General features: G+C 51.9%; 1 protein-coding gene across 6 annotated transcripts in view; it reads right to left on the bottom strand.

Moving 5' to 3' along the window:
• Positions 1-16874, bottom strand: part of KAZN (kazrin, periplakin interacting protein) — a 1229956-nt gene that overhangs the window by 43222 nt on the left and 1169860 nt on the right. For 3 of the 6 annotated variants that reach the window (XM_050788146.1, XM_050788155.1, XM_050788163.1), the window contains 3 exons: positions 15872-16002; positions 12543-12593; positions 10569-10692 (listed from right to left, as the gene is read on the bottom strand). In XM_050788146.1, the coding sequence (XP_050644103.1) occupies positions 10569-10692; positions 12543-12593; positions 15872-16002 (306 nt within the window). Of the gene's footprint in view, positions 1-8168; positions 10693-12542; positions 12594-15871; positions 16003-16874 lie in introns of those variants that run through there. The other 3 variants (XM_050788176.1, XM_050788182.1, XM_050788173.1) reach the window with 2 other exon arrangements.

Genomic DNA, 16874 nt, shown 5'->3' with positions numbered 1-16874 from the left:
ACTCTGACATCTCTGGCCTGTCCCAGGGAAAACAACTAGGCAGCTCAGAGCCACCAAAGGGTGATAAGGCACTCTGGAGGGCAGGTGGCGCCAGACACCCTGGCAGCATGGACATGCCTATCCCCTGGGTCCCTGTGCCAACAGACTCAGCCCCTCTGTCTATATCTAGGACCTAGGACAGCAGCAAAATAATGAACACCCTGGGACTGGCATTTCCCAGCCAATGCGTGGGGCTCCTCTGCCTGGTGCGGGTGCTGTGCACTGCTTTGGGTCCTTTCTGAGCAAAGGGGATGCTGAGCTAGAGGGGCTGCGACCACACCCGGCCTTGTGCCTGTCACCTCCCTTCTCAAGGCACGCAGGGATGTCATATGAGCCACCGAGACTTCTCATGGCGAAACAACGGTGGCGTGCTTAGAGATCGCCACAGAACCACGGACAGCACCCTCGAAGCACAGAATAGTGGAGCTAAAGAGCCTGAAGAAGTCGTCTGTCCCAATAGCTCCCAGTCGGTGATTCACCGAAAGAGAGTTAAAGGCGTGGATCTGTGGTCACGTAAGTTTGGGAAACACTAGATGGGCAAAGGCAAAATATTTTTCTTCCTTGCAGAACTCGTCAGAGCCTTAATAAGTGAATGATCTATAAGGGGTGGAGATACGATGCAGTGTTTCCAAAACTTACTGACCCAGGGATTTTTTTTTTTCCGCTAGTTGAGCCTTACGGTTGGGGGCAGCTCAAAGCAATGGCCAGGGAGTCCGGAGCCCTGGGTTCCAGAACCAGTGCAGACACCGATGCCCTGCTGGGCCGTGGACAAGCCTCCTCCCATCTGCAATATGAGGGGAGTGGACAAGAGACCACTGACACCCCTCTCAGCTCCCACACTCTTGCTTCCTCTGGTCCTATTCTGGGCTGGCCCCTGCAGCTTGGGCAAATTGCTGAACTTACCTGGGCCTCAGTCTTCTCATCTGTACAAAGGGCCCTGTCCTGCCCACCCCACAGGGCTGGTGAGAGGCCGAAATCAGATCACCATTGCCATCATCATCGTCACTGTCATCATCATGGTGGCTAAGGTTTATTGCGCCCTGTGCTAAGCCTTGTATGCATATTGGCCTGTTTCATCCCTGCAGCCACACTCTGACCTGGTATCTTTTTACCCCTATTGTCCCCATGAAGAAACGAAGGCACAGCAGGTGAAGTCCCTTGCCTAAGGTTACCAGGTAACAAGCCTCAGGACTGAGGTTGAAACCCAGGGAGTCTGCCCAGGATGTAATCTCTTAATCCTGACCCCCATCTCCCTGTGAACTGTAAATCGCCGTGACCTGGCGAGGCGTTGCTCAATGCAGTGGTGCTGTGGTTCATGGCTGAGACATTCATGGCCCTGGCCTTGTCTTACAGACTTCCAGAAGTGGGGTCATGGGCCCCATTTTCCTATTTCCTGTTCTACCAGGGTTAAGGAGGGGCTCATACTGCCCCTCACTGATAAGGAGGAGAGGTGAGCAGGGAAGCCGGGGGGCGCCCATGGGGAGTGACTCCTCTACCAGGCTGGTGCCCCCCTCCCTTCCTGATCACAGCCCAGAGACCCCTGGAGGAGCTTGGAGAGGATGTGCCCCCTGCTTTTCTCACATACTGCCTCTCAGCTGCAGAGAGGCTACAGAACCGTCATTCACACTTATTTCGACAAGCCGAATACACTGGAGTTCAGGTCTAAAGGGCAGGGAGGTGGATGGCAGGGAGGGACCCTCCAACACGGTGGCTGCAGCCTCCCCCTTGCAGACCGCCTTCTGTGGCACATCCAGGGACTTCTCGGATTTCACAGGCCACAGGTGGAAAACCACTGTCCTGGTCTGGTTTAGAGACAGCCTAAGGCCCAGAGAGGGAGACCAGCTTGCCTGTGGTCACACAGCGAGTCCTTGACCAAGCTGAACACTGGGAGTCCAGAGCCGGGCTCAGGGGCCCAGGGGGTGGTGGGGCTTCTGGGTGAACAAGACCGGGCCTCCTCAGGAGCCCAAGAGCAGGGGTGGGCAGAGGCCTGCAGGCCCCTCTGTAGCAGCTCCACGTCTGACCGCTTTCCAGAGTGCAGCAGCTTGGGCCGACTTGCCTCCAATTCAGGGCTCATGGTTCTGGTGTCCATGGGACATCACTGGCCCCAGACCGAGGCCAGCAGGTCCACCTGACGCTTGGCAGAAGTCTCAGTCGGCCACAGGTCGGGAGGAGTTGGATGGACTTAGGCTCAGAACTCAGATCTCACTCAGGTTTGACTCCTGCTTCTGCCACTTCCTGGCTGTGCATCTCTCAGAGACTCAGGGAACCTCGCTGTGCCTGCAGTGTGGGTGCTGCTGCAGCCTTCTGAGGCTGGCCTGTGGCATCAGATACTCCAGAATGCCCGTCCCCTCTGCTCAGCAGGGCCTAGCAAGGCCCCAAGCAGCAGGTTGCCTGGGGCAGCTGGCTTGGGTAAGGTTCCTCCCTTACTGGGGGGGACCCTGGGGTTGCCCCGGGAAGGTGACCTCAACCTACCTTGTGATGGCCCCGGCGAGTCTGCACTCCAACACATGGGCACCACGCTGCCACCCTCAGTCTCTGCCCTATGTTACCTCCTGCGACTGCCCACACCAGGGAGCTTGTTCAATACGCACACAGCTCACAGGGCCTCGGCCTTAGACCTTCTGGTTCGGTAGCTACAGGATGGGGCCTGGGAACGATATCTTTAAAACCCAAGGCTAGGTCAGGTTTGACAACCACTGATTTCCTTGTGGTTCTGAAACCTCCTCTCTTCGTCTTTCCTTCTCACTCACTCTACCACGGAACCTTTCCCATGGACTCGTACACTGAAGTCCGGTGTGTAACAGGTAAGTGCAGAGCCACTGACTGAGGATGGGCTAGAGCCCTGCCTGCTGATTCTTTCCTGAGCTGTGGCAACCCCTTGAGGGACTGCTGAGGAACCCCTTTGGGGTTCCACGGAACACAGTTTGCAAACCCTGTATTTTGTCAGTCTCTTCCTCTTCTGGATTAAGGAGCTGAACCCTAAAAAGCTGGCCTACTCAGGGCTCGGCCTCATCCTACCAACGAGGCTTTCATTCTGATGTTCTCTGAAGCTTTCTCTTGCTCGTTGGATCCTGGGAGGGGGCTTGGGGCCAGTGGGTGACCTGAGACTCCACAGCAAAGTTACCGAGAACGTGGACTCTGGAACCAGACTGCTAGAGGTGAATCCCAGTTCCCTAGGTGTGTGACTCCAGGCAAGAACTTCACCTCTCTGTGCCTCGGTTTGTTCATCTGTATGCTGGGGATGACATGTATTTTGGAGAGTTGCCGGAGGGATTATATGAGCGAGTATCTGGAAAGAGCTTAGAACAGTGCTTGGCACAAATCAAATACTGCATAAGTGAGGCAGCCCTGACTTCCAGACCAGGCTGGCCCTGGGTTCTGACAGTAGCGTCTTAAGTGTTTCTATTCAGACCTCAGAGAGACAGAATGCTGTCAGAGCTGGTGGATTCTAGGGGCAAATAACTCAAACCCTTCCTGTTCCGAGACAGAGCAGCCCAGATTCTCTTTTGTAGCAGTGCTGGAACTGCATTTGCACTCTGAGGGCTGGAGCTCACAGACCCTGGCAGCTGGAGGAACTTCACACACACAGCCTGATGCCCTGATTTTACCCCAGGGACAAGTTTTGATTTGAGTTACTGTCAGGCTCAAGATGTGTCAAGCTGCTTTTCACACTTTTTTTTCCTATCTCCCATTAAACTTAAATCCTCAAGGTACAAATTACAGAGAATAGTAATCATCGGGCCAGCCCTTTTCAGTCTCCAAAAACACATTCAGTTCTCATTTCTGAACCTATGAGGTGGGGAGGGTAATTACACCCATTTTATAGATGTGTACACTGAGGCTCATAGGTTAAACAACTTACTTAGAATCAGGTGTGGGGCCAGAACTGGGAGTGCTTATCCAGGTATGGCCTGGAAGCCACTGTTGGGCTGCAAGGGTCCTCTGGATGGGGGCACAAATGACTTCCCAAAGGCAAATCTTCTGTTGAGGATTCTGGAAGCACGGCACGCAATTTTACAGATTCTCTTGTATTGGTGCAATTAACAGCTACTTACTGGTAACCATTAAGAAAGCAATTAGGAATTTTCAAAACCTAAAACTCAGAAATGCAAACAAGCTACCAGCCGGTGTTTTCTGGGCACTGTGATTCAGAAGCATGGTTTCTGTACACAGCCTGGCAACGTCCGTCACAAAGCCCTCCAAGGCACATGCTAGGTCATCAGAGGCCCTGCCATTTTCCGGATGAATAGGCCAAGATTTTCCCTTGCTGCTATGCCTGCATCAATCCCCTTGGGATCATTTTCTCATGGATTCAGTTTGTTGCCCTATAGAGTACTGTGCTGCATATTTGCATATTTTCCAGCCATGGGGCTTTGAGACATCATGCAACTGTGGTTCAGGTATGAAATATCCATACCTAGGCTGGGTGTGGTGGCTCACGCCTGTAATTCCAGCACTTTGGGAGGCTGAGGTGGGTGGATCACCTGAGGTCCAGAGTTCGAAATCAGCCTGGCCAACATGGCAAAACCCCATCTCTACTAAAAATACAAAAAGTAGCCGGGTGTGATGATGTATGCTTGTAGTCCCAGCTACTAGAGAGCCTGAGGTGGGAGGATCACTTGAACCCAGGATACAAAGGTTGCAGTGAGCCGAGATTGCGCCACTGCATTCCAGCCTGGGCGACAGAGTGAGACTGTCTCAAAAAAAACAAAAAAAAAGGAATATCCATATCCCATTTGCCATCCCAGACTTATACCCTCAATTTGCCTACAGGGGGACACTTCTTTAGTGAAATACCATGACCTTGATATTTAAATAACTTTTTTTTTTTTTGAGACGGAGTCTCGCTGTGTCGCCCAGGCTGGAGTGCAGTGGCCAGATCTCAGCTCACTGCAAGCTCCGCCTCCCGGGTTTACACCATTCTCCTGCCTCAGCCTCCCGAGTAGCTGGGACTACAGGCGCCCGCCACCTCGCCTGGCTAGTGGTTTTTTTTTTTTTTTTTTGTATTTTTAGTAGAGACAGGGTTTCACCGTGTTAGCCAGGATGGCCTCGATCTCCTGACCTCGCGATCCGCCCGTCTCGGCCTCCCAAAGTGCTGGGATTACAGGCTTGAGTCACCGCGCCCAGCCGATACTTAAATAACTTCTAACACACAAACTGCTAAGATATTTGTTAAGTTTTGGGCATTATTTTGTAATGCAGAATTATGAATATACTTTTATAAAAATAAGCTGGTATGTGTTCCCTATTCATTCTTCATTACCACCAGGTTCTGTAACCACTGGAAAATGGGGCCAGGGACGCGGGCATATTTTGCTCTGCCCAGTGGGGGTCCAACTGGAAAAAGCCTAGAAGCCATCTGGGGAGTCTAGGAAGTCCACTTTGTGAAAATGCAAGTTTTGGAGGAAAAAGCCCAGAGATATTCATATATAATAGACAGGGTCTCACTCTGTCACCCAGGCTGGGATGCAGTGGCTCGATCTCGGCTCATTGCAGCCTTGACATCCCGAGCTCAAGGGATGCTGCAGCCTCATCCTCTGGAGTAGCTGGGACTATAGGCGTGTGCCACCACACTTGGCTAATTTTTGGCCCAGAGGTATTTTAAAAATCATTTTGTCAAATGACTGATGTCCCCCACGGTTCAGGCTCGCTCTGCCTGGATTCCCCGGGAGCCCAGGTGGAGTGACAGGTATGACATGCGTCACAGGTGCAGGGCGGCTCCTGGACTGCAGGCTCATGCTGTGGTGGGGAAGGGTGCCACAGAGCTCCCCGGGTGTGGGGAGCTGCACTACCCCTCAGGATCTGCAGCTCTGGTACAGCTGGGGGTTTGACTGCAGGGCCAGTGGAGGTGATTCGGTTCCTGACTTGGCCAGGAAGAGGAAGGGAGAGCTGGCGCTGGACAGCAGCCGGTTTCTGCTCTGATTCCCCCGCTGATTCCTCTCTAGGGGTGAGCTTTCTGGGCCTGCGGGCAAAAGGCTGATGCGAATAGACTCAGTCACGAAAGTGACACAGTGCAAGGCTGTGTCAGAGGCTACTGGTGGGCGAGGGGCCTTGAAACCAGGCCCAGATGACGCTCTGAAGATGCCCCCCAGGGAGAAGGCCCAGCTGCTTGGTGGTAGCCCCTCACTGCTCAGATGGTGGAGTGGTTCAGGGCACAAACTCTGTAGCCAAAACTCCATAGTTTGAGGCCCAGTTCTATAGTCTCCTGGTTCCATGACCTCAGATGAGTTACTCAACCTCTGTTTTCTCATCAGTGACAGGCTGTTGGGAGGGTTAACTGAGTTAATATGTGTAAATTGCATAGCATGGACCCTGGCCTGTGGTAAATGCCTAACCAATGTTAGATACTATTATTATTGTTATTATTGGTTACAGCTGTTTTAGCCTGCCAACGTGGGTAGGAGGAGCACACAGACGGGCCACTGAGTACAGTCATACAGGTTGTGTACTGAAAAACCAGGACACCATTCACGTGGTAGCCTGGAGAATGGCACCTTCTGCAGTAATGCAGTGCACAACCTGTGCAGCTGGTATGCTGGCCCTGGATGCCCTGGGCAGCCATACTCCAATTTCTGACTAATAGGTACCATCTGAAGTTGGAGCAAGGTCCTGGAGAAGACTCTTTTTTTATTTTTTATTTTTATTTTTGAGATGGAGTCTCACTCTGTCACCCAGGTTGGAGTGCAGTGGTGCAAACTCAGCTCACTGCAAGCTCCAACTCCCGGGTTCACACCATTCTCCTGCCTCAGCCTCCCTGGAGAAGATTCTTTTAACAAAGGAGGTACGGTGGCTTTTGAGTGGAGCTACGAAGACCCAAATAAGGTGTGGCCTGGCTCTTGAGAAGGTCCCAGGATGAGGCACAATAGCTAGGACGCTGGCGAAGTTATTCCTCTCTGGGCCAAAGTTTTTGCCATGTGTCCAGCATGAGAGATGGGGTTCATTTTGAGAGGGCAAAAAGGCTTTATTCTTGTATGCCAACTGCGATTGACTGGCCGTGGCTATCTGAGGCTATGTAAAGTGAGAAATCAGAGGCCACTTTGGGATAGGCAGGAAGGGCTCTTCAATTGATTTGTGATGTCTGCATGGGGCCAGGGAGAGGGGAGTAGGGGCATGCGTGTGGCCACACTTGCCCTCCTCAGATCAGCTCAGCGATTCTAATCCTGGCAACCCTTTAGAATCACCCGAGGAGATTTAAATACACTTCGATTCCAGGAATATGGCCTGGCATGAGTATTTTTTTCCCCTAAGGTGTGGTCAGGCTGAGAACTGCTGGGGTAGGTGGCCCTAAGCTCCTTGTCACCCAGGGCTTTCCCGGCCTTCCCAATCCTACCACATCCACTTGCATCCTCACTCACTGGCGGCTCATTTTAACCTCAGCACGCTCTCTGTATTACATAGCTTTATGCTTTCTTCCTGCAGAGGTGGGAGGGGACTTAAAAGCCAGTCCTCCATCAGTCTTATTGCTGGGGAGAACTTTTTTTTCAGTTGAGAGATAGAGGTTGAGGGTACTGATTATGTCAGGCTTTGGGGTAACCTGGGTATCCTCTTCTTGGGACATACAGTGGAGTCTCACTGGCGGAGGCCTGAGTTTTGTATCTGGGGGGTTCTCTTGGGGCTAGGAAAAGCCTGGCTCACTCTGGCTTCAATCAAGGAAGCCTGTGGCTCCCTCTCTGTCTCCCTGAAGTTCCTCTCGGTCCTCCAGGGAGGGTGGGATCATGGGACATGCAGAGGCCCACTGAGGTCTGCGGGAAGTAACATGCCCCAATGCACAGGCTCCTCTGGGGCCTCTGGAAGGAGCTCAGGGGGAGAAGGAAGCAGATGAAAGCTGACTGGGGCCACTAAGCTCCACAATGCAGGGTGCCAGGTGGGGGGTGGTGCATTTGGACCACAGGGCAGCCCTCCGAATTACAGTCAGGGCAGCAGAGGCGAGATGCTTCTGGGAGGCGACCCCGGCTCGGCCCCCCAAGGGCCCCGAATCCAGCCAGCTTTCCTCGGCCCCTCCCATCCCCCCTCCCAGAACCCAGCCCTGGAAGTCCAAGGAGCAGGTCGTGCCAGCCTGTGCCTCCCAGAGGGGCACAGCCTCCCACCCGGAGCCAAATAGAAGCAATCAAATAACATAGAATTCGATAATATTTTAAAATAAGCTTTATTTAGATTTTTTTTTAATATTTTATATTTGCATCCATGCCTTCGAGAAGCCTTTCCCACGGGAAAGGTTATTTTCATCTAATGTTACCCATAACTCATTCGCTATTTGACGTAGTTCTCTTAAATAAATCATCCTTTAGTAACTCTTAGAATTATCTCCTAATTTACAAAAACTGAAATGAAAAGGAACTACTAAATCATTACCAGGAGTGGTTGCAATCTTATTTTCTTGTAAGTAAAGGGAAAACAATAAAAATCAACCAAAAATGAAATTCATGGGCGAGGAAAGTATTTTCTAAAATCTCTCTCCATGGAGAAAGATGTCAGCTCGGGTCGCTCCCCCTCACCCCTAGGCTCGGTTAAACAGTTTGGCCAAAGGAGGACAGAAGAGTCCTTATGAGGGCCTCTGCCTGCTTGCTCTTTGCTGACCTTTGGGGACCAGGTCAGAAGGAAAGTGTGGTTTGTTCTTGAGGCTTTGGACACAATGTCCCATCCCTTCTGATAGAGACACTCTAGCATTTGAAAATCTCTAGCTTCTTTTTAAGAGCTGAAAATGTTACCATTAGCAGAAAGCACAACTACTGTTGTCTAGAGGTGTGGGTTGAGCTGTTAGTTGTTAAGGATGGGCAGAAGCAAAAGAAAAAGGAAACTGAGTCTTAGGCTTTGGGCAGACCTAGCTGAGCAGCTCACACGTCCTCCGTCCCCCAGTATTAAAATGCACACAGTTCCTTTGCTGGTGAAGCCTCTTTGGGGCCAACGCCACCCCCGGAATAGGCAGATGTTCCTGCCAGCCCTCCTCTCCTGGGGTGGGTAGGCTCAGGCTGCCGTGACAAGTTGGGGCACAGAGTCCAAGGGATCCTGGGAGGTTCTAAGTGTGGACGATGGAACCAACGAGAATGGGGAGGGTGGAGGGCTCAGGTGCTGGACTCTGTGTCCCCACTGTGGCCCTCCTCTTGAAGTGGGTGCCTCCCCTAATGACACCTGCCTGGCCCACCTGCATCGTAAACCCAGGACAAGAAAGACACAGCTGCAGGGAGGAACAGATGCCGCTGGAGGCCCCTCGGGGAACAGACTCAGGCCAGGGTCCCACTGGTCGTACCCTTGGATGTGCGGCAGGCTGTCTCACCCTGAACTCAACCTGTCTCAAAACACAGACCCAAAGAAGAGGATCATGACTGTCAGCACGCTGCTCACTGAGGTCGCGTTCTGTATGTCAGATAAATAAATATAGAGAGAAAGGCCCGGAGGGAGCTCTGGGTGGGAAGAAGGTGGAGGACACTTTCATGCATGGGCAGGAGAATGGGAGAGACAGGGAGACAGGGAGAGAGAAGAGAGAACAGAAAAAGCAAGCTTTGAAATCCAATGGTCCCTGGGTTCTGGCCACCCTAAACTACTTTGCACAGTTGGGTAGCAGCATGATAACAGAACAGACAAGTCAACAGAGACACCCACCTCCCGCCCACCCCATGGAAAAATAGACATTCCAATATTTATGTAATAATTTAGATAGAATAAGTTTTCAGCATTTGTGCAAATAAATTAAACGAAACAATTTTTTTTTTTTTTTTTCATAAAGAAGGAAACGGCAACGCAATTTAAAAACCGGTAGGCCGTTAAAAAGAGCCCGTTTGACCTCTGACAAACCCAGCCAAGACAAGGCCCCTTGGCCGGGCTCCCGAGTGTCTGTGGAGAGCGGACCTTACCCTGACGACGATGGCGTTTTGTGGTTAAAGTGACTTGGACGCACCCCCAGGACAGGGTCTGGTCCCACACGTTCACACCAGCGGGGCGGGAGGGGGGACATCAAAAACAGACCACATCCTCTGCCAGACGGGCTCCAGGAGTAGCGGTTCGGACGAGGGACATTTACAAGCACAGAGTGCACAATAGTTTTGTTATTTACAAATACACAGCAGTCCTTCAAGTTTTCAAGTTTCATAAAAAGGAGGAGGGGAGGAGAAAGGGGGAAAAAACAAAAACAAAAACAAACCGACGAACCAAACAAAAAGAAAAAAAAAAAGAAAAATCGAACATCGAAGAAAAATAATAAACCAGATTAACAACACAACGGTATCGCTCCAAAGACGACAGAGAGTTGACAGGTTCACACACGGTTTGCGGTATGTACATCAATTACAGAGGTGGCGACGCAGGGGAGAGAGGTTCACACTCGTGTTTTCGCTTGTTAGAGGCGCTCGGCCACACCCAGCACCCGTGTGTGCCAGCGCACACGCGCACACGCACCCCACGCACGGCCACATGCGCACCCACGCTCGCTTGCACACACGCCCACACGCACAGACACGCCTGCGGGCAGCAGGCGCAGGGGAGCGCGTATCACCAGTCCGCGTCCTCCTCTATGTAATAATCAGGGGCGGTACCATCAAAGAGGCCGGGGTCGAGGGACTTCCGCTGCTTCCCTCTGGCGAAGACGCGGGAGATGGAGCCGAATCCCATCTTCTCTTTCTTCTTTTTCCGTTTTTGGTCTTCAAGATCCTCTAGTGACTGAGGAGTCAGGAGCCACGTGGCAGACGGGGGGGGGAGAAGGAGAAAGGCGAGCTTAGCTGGGGTGCAGACTGCAGTGGATGGGATCCGGGGCGGGGAAGGCCTCTCTGAGTTTTAAGCCAGTGGGGTCAGGGACGGGCTGGGATGGTTAAGCCACCTCCAGGGCTGGAATGCCAAGGCCAGCCCCTCATTCACTGAGCAAACATGGGTCAGTCACAGAGCCTCTCAGGGACAACAGTAAGACCCTTCCAAGATTGCCACGAGGATGTTGCTAAAGAGAGGATAAAGACCCTGAGAACAGGCCAGGCATGGTGGCTCACACTTGTAATTCCAGCACTTTGGGAGGCCGAGGCGGGTGGATCACCTGGGGTTGGGAGTTCGAGACCAGCCTGGTTAACATGGTGAAACCCCGTCTCTACTAAAAATACAAAATTAGCCGGGCGTGGTGATAGGCACCTGTAATCCCAGCTGCTTGAGAGGCTGAGGCAGGAGAATCACTTGAACCCAGGAGATGGAGGCTGTGGTGAGCCAGGATTGTGCCACTGCACTGCAGCCTGGGCGACAGAGTGAGACTCCGTCTCAAAAAAAAAAAAGAAAAAAGAAAAAGACCCCAAGGACGGCGTCTGGTGTACCACAGGCATTCAGTCTATGTGAGCAGCTATGGTCATTTGTACTATAATAATATTGTTTAAATTATATTGTTTAAATTCAATTTGCCCACAACTTTCAGGTGCTTCTTGAGGACTTATAGGAAGATGTCCATGCACTCGGCCACTGACCGTGGTCACGTCCACGATGCGAGGCCATAGGGAGGAAAGGCGGCCACAGGCCCTGTCTGCCGTGTCAGGGCACTAAGCACACAGTGACATGGGCAAGGGGGCCTGGGAGAGTCCGGAAAATGCGGAGGAGTCTGGAGCCTGCGTCAGCCAAGGACAAGGGCTAGGCACTTGCCCTGGACAGGAGACCGTATGGCCACTGCAGGTTCCAGTTCCAATCATGACTCTACCTGTGGAACCCTGGAAAGCACCCCAGCTGCTCTGAGACGCTTTCTTGTCTGTGACGTGGGAAAAGAATATTAGATGATGGTGGTGGTGGTGATGGTAAGGTCTACTCTGCCCTCCTGTTAGGGACGCTACAGGCATCTGGGTGGTATCTGCAGGCGAGTTTTGCAAACCGCCAAGTGCTTCACACAAAGACATATGGTGGCATCATGCATAACTGGGGCGGGGCTTAGACTAGACTCATGGTTCCCCAAATACTTAGGGATTTCCTGAATTCCAGGCCCCACCCTGTACCTGGTGGATCAGAATCTCTAGGGCAAATGGCCCAGGAATCTGCGTTTGAACCACTTCCCTGGTGGTCTCCGATGCAGATGGGTGCTGTGCAGACCCACAGGTGGGGACCCCAGGACTAGAAAGAAGACTTCGGAGACCCCTGCAGACCCTCAGATTCACGTTGTTTGTCCTCCCTGCAGCCCCCTCCTCATTCTGATGACAGAATATAAAAAGTGTTAAGAATGAATCAAGTTTCTAGGAGCACAAAGAGCCCACTGCCTGGGCTATGAGCTTTTCAATAATAATGGGAATTTTATAGAGCTGGCTGCCAGGGTAAGCCATGGCTAGGGCATCAGGACAGAGGACATGTGTGCACTCGGTAGCTGGGCACAGGGCCAGGTGGGCCCAGGTGCTGAGCCTGGCTCAGGCCCCAGCCCACCTGAGACTCTGGAAGTGGCATAAATCCTCTCCACCTTGGGTGTGCAGCATGGATGTGGGCTCAGGGGAACAGAGAGTGAAGTTGCAGTCAAGGTGGGGTGGAGGGAGGGCCCAAGTGGCCAGGGAGGGCACACCTACCTGTACAATAGGGTTGTGCAGGTTCTTCTGAACTGGGCCGGGACTGTCGCCCTGTAGCCAGAGGAGAAGAGGAAGATGAAACAGCAGAGACATGTGACACAGGAGAGCAGAGGTGGCCCGTGCAGTGTGGGGCCTTCCGTAGAAGGATGCCATCCCTCAGGGACCACCCTGCCTCTGAAGTCGGGAGCCCACCCCCCATCTCCTGAAGCAGATACCCCCAGATGGCTTATTGTTGGGGCCTAGAATTTCCCCAGAGGCCCTGGGGTCCTCTCCTGCCTGGTCTGCCCTCTCAACCCCCAACATCTTCTGACCAACAAATCAGCCACTCCAGGGCGTCTAAGTTCCTGTCCCCATCAGTCCACTGACTTAGAGCTAGAGCTTGGTTAGACTTGGTGCTTTTCATAAAGAAATGTAGTTTTATAGAAAAAGCACAAAATAATGAATGTTGGGACAGAAACAAACTGAGGAGACCATGTAGCCTCTGTCTTCCCCTACAACCAACACGGTGAATCTCTCTTTGTGCAGAGGCAGGCAGGACTTGTTAGCCCTATTCACAGATATCAACAGAGGCAGCAGACAGTCCACTACCATGGAGCTAATTAGATGCAGAGCTACAACTCGAAGTGGGGACTGTCAGATTCCTCCTGGCACGGTGCTCCTTCCAGACAGGAGCTCCAGGGTAATGCACACTTGGTCCTGAGCTATGGGCTGCCCCAGAAGAGGTCTGAGCTCCTTCCCTTTTTCCTAGGGGGCCTCAGACAGGTCCCTAGGATGGGCAGGTAGGATATTTCCATTGTGTTGCCAGCTCTGCCCTAGGTGGGTGCGGAGGGAAGCCTTAATAGCCTGCGGGGGTACAAAAGCCTTCACTACATCCCAGAATCAGTCTGTCCTGCCTGGAGCCCACAGATCCTTTGGATCAAAACAGTCATTACTAGGGAGACGCCTGGTGGTTATTTCTGACTCCTGGTGGTTATTTCTGGAATTGCAAGCATAATGCCAAGGTCCATCAACCTTCTCCAACCTCTCTGTGCTGAGTCCCTACTTCTGCTCTAAATTAGTGGCCAAAGGGTGAGAGGATGAGGCAGTCATTAGTCCAGGCTGCACTATTCTTGCTGGTGGAGGTCAGATGCCCAAGGCAAAGGGTTACCTGTAGCTATTTTCGGGCTCTTCCTGGCTTACCTTTGTGCACACCTGTTGAGATGGGGGGATAAAAGGGGTTGAAGAAATGAGGGAATTTAATGAATGGTAGTTTAGTCTTCAGTGTCAAGGTTTGCAAACAGAACCCATTCTGAAGGCAGCTAAAATAGTTCCAATCTGGATAGGAACATCTTTGCCAAATCTATGGGTAAAGAGAATGGGGCCTGCTCACTGAAACGCCTGTATGCAGGCAAATCAAAGCACCCATTTCCTGGCAGCAGGCATGTGCCAAGGCTATGGTGGGCAAAAGGCCAGGGCTGGGTCAAGTGCAATTCAAGAGGCCTTTGGAGAACTCCTTCTGCAGAATGAGATTTTTCCAGCAGCATTTCTGCTGCCAGAGTCCCCATGGGCCCACCATGAGAAGGCAAAATATGGCCATGGGAGGAAGGTATTCTCAATTGGGATGAGAATGGTGCAGGGACACTGCTGGTTCTAGATGTAATTCCACAGTGGTCCTTCAGAATCAGGGAATGGATGTCAGAGACCCCTCTAGTGGCCCAGCTTCCTTGCCTTGGTTCTGTTAGTCAAGATAGCCTTTGTCAGTAGGATTCTCTCCTGGGGACAAGAGAAGAACATACTGCTTCCTTAAAGCACCAGTATAAAATAGAGACTCCCACTGGGTGCAGTGGCTCATGCTTATAATCCCAGCACTTTGGGAGGCTGAGATCAGGTGTTCAAGATCGCCTGAGGTCAGGTGTTCAAGACAAGCCTGGCCAACATGGTGAAATCTCATCTCTACTAAAAATACAAAAATTAGCCGGGTGTGGTGGCATACACCTGTAATGTCGGCTGCTCAGGAGGCTGAGGTAGGACAATTGTTTGAACCTGGGAGGTAGAGGCTGCAGTGAGCTGAGACTGCGTCAATGAACTCCAGCCTGGGTGACAAGAGTGAAATTCCATCACACACACACAAAAATTAATAAAATAAAACAATAAAAAAGAGAATCCCAGCCTTGAGCAGGGCTCCAGGCTGCAAATGACCTTTTTCCCACTCTGAGGAGGCCGTCTAAGGTCCCCGGGTCAGCAATCCCTGCCACCCACCTCAGCAGACTGAGGTAGCTTCTCTGAATTTTAGTCTTAGCTATTTTTATAAGCACTTTTCATTGTTACTGTGGATTGAAAAAAATGGTTCCATCATTATGACTCATCTATAGGAAAGTGATTGATTTTTACACATTGATTTCCAAGCAGCACTGTTATGTACATGCTTATTATTCGTTCTAATAGCTTTTCAAGTTATTCTCTTGAGTTTTCCAGGTAGAGAATCATGTCATTGGCAACTAATGGTTTTGTCCAATGTGTTCACCTCATTTCTTTTTTATTATCTATTTCGCTGGTTAATAAAGTGGCATTAACTGTGTTTTGGGAAAAGCCATCTTGTGCATTTCGGGATCTAACCCTGTGACGTCTCTGTGTTTAGGATATGGTAGAGGGGAGCCTCCGCATTACCAACTGTGTGACAGAACACGAATTCAAGGTGGTCTCCACACCCGGACCCCAATATTTCATGTTAGAGCCTGGACATGGCTTCCGACTGTCCTCAGAAGCTCGATCCATCTTCATTTACTCCCTCACTGTTGCAGAGCCCATCTGTCTGCCCCACTAGTCATCAGAGCTAGGCAGCTAGGGCCTCTGCCTCCTGGGAGCTGGTGCCCAGCATGCAATCACAAGTGTTTGATGAAATAAGCAAAGGAAACAAACTTAGACCATATTCACACGCCTCTCCAGAGGCAATTCATGCCAAGACTCCTGGATCAGGATGGAGAGCTGGCTCTAAAGGGAAATGAGGCTGTGCTGGGGAGGCCCTGAGCTCTGGAAGGTAATGCGTGGGAGGAGAAGCCCACAGTCCCAGACAGGGCAGAGTTCCAGGCTGCGCCTGCGGCCGACCCAGGCCCACTTCCTCTGGATTCTCCTCACCCTCCCGGACACAAGGAGCAAACGGGCCTCATTCCTTTTTCTCCCCACATCCATCGCTTCTTGCAAAAGGAAAGAACAGAACAGGAAATGCATTCGCCAGAGTGCTCCCTGGGTGGACGAGAGGAAACAGCGAGTATGGCTTCACCCCGCCACCCCCACCCTTGTGGTTTCCGGGCAGGGCCCAGGGGCCCAGGCCCCGCTGCTGCTGGCCTTACGTTGCAGAGGGAGTGCGTCCGGTGTCGAGGGGAGTTGATGTCGCTAGGTGTGGACGACCGGTCGCCTTCGGCGGCAGATGCGTCGGAGATGACAGAGGGCTGCCGGGAGTGGCAGGGGCTCACCCTGACTGCTGGAAAGCAGGGACAGCTGGTGAGTGAGGGATGGAGAGAATGTCCTCGCCTGTGCTGCCTTGGCGGTTATTCCACCCAACATCCCCGTTCTGCAGACGGGAACACTGAGGTGTAGAAAAGGGAAGAGACTTGCCTGGTTCTCCAACCCCCTACTCCACAGCTCCACACATTCCCATAGAGCCGCTGCTGGGAAGAACCTCCCATAGCCTTTGGATCCAGTGAACCCTCCTCCACCAGCATGAACGAGGAGAAGACGTGGAAGTTTTCAAGTCTTCTTCTCATTCCAAGTTCAAGTCTCCTCATTTCCAAGTCCAATATAGGAAAGTGCTTGATGTTTATAAATGCATTTCTGGCCGGGCGCGGTGGCTCAAGCCTGTAATCCCAGCACTTTGGGAGGCCGAGACGGGCGGATCACGAGGTCAGGAGATCGAGAGACGATCCCGGCTAACACGGTGAAACCCCGTCTCTACTAAAAAATACAAAAAAATAGCCGGGCGAGGTGGCGGGCGCCTGTAGTCCCAGCTACTCGGGAGGCTGAGGCAGGAGAATGGCGTAAACCCGGGAGGCGGAGCTTGCAGTGAGCTGAGATCCGGCCACTGCACTCCAGCCCGGGCTGCAGAGCAAGACTCCGTCTCAAAAAAAAAAAAAAAAAAAAAAAAAAAAAAAAAAAAAAAAAAAAAAAAAAATGCATTTCTAAGGAGCACCGCGATGCATTAATACTTGAGCACTCTGTGACCCTGTTCACATGCTCCCACCACCTGGACATTCCTAGACCTGGTGCAATCCTAACCACTGCCCCCAATCGGTTTCCCAAATGAGAAACCTAAAGGCCACCACCACTTTCTCTCTTTCCCCCATATCCCACAACCAG

The sequence above is a fragment of the Macaca thibetana genome, chromosome 1 (genome assembly GCF_024542745.1).
Source record: "Macaca thibetana thibetana isolate TM-01 chromosome 1, ASM2454274v1, whole genome shotgun sequence".
Classification (NCBI taxonomy): Eukaryota; Metazoa; Chordata; class Mammalia; order Primates; family Cercopithecidae; genus Macaca; species Macaca thibetana.
The sequence above is the reverse complement of the archived record's forward strand: the minus strand, read 5'-3'. Positions and strand labels throughout refer to the sequence as shown.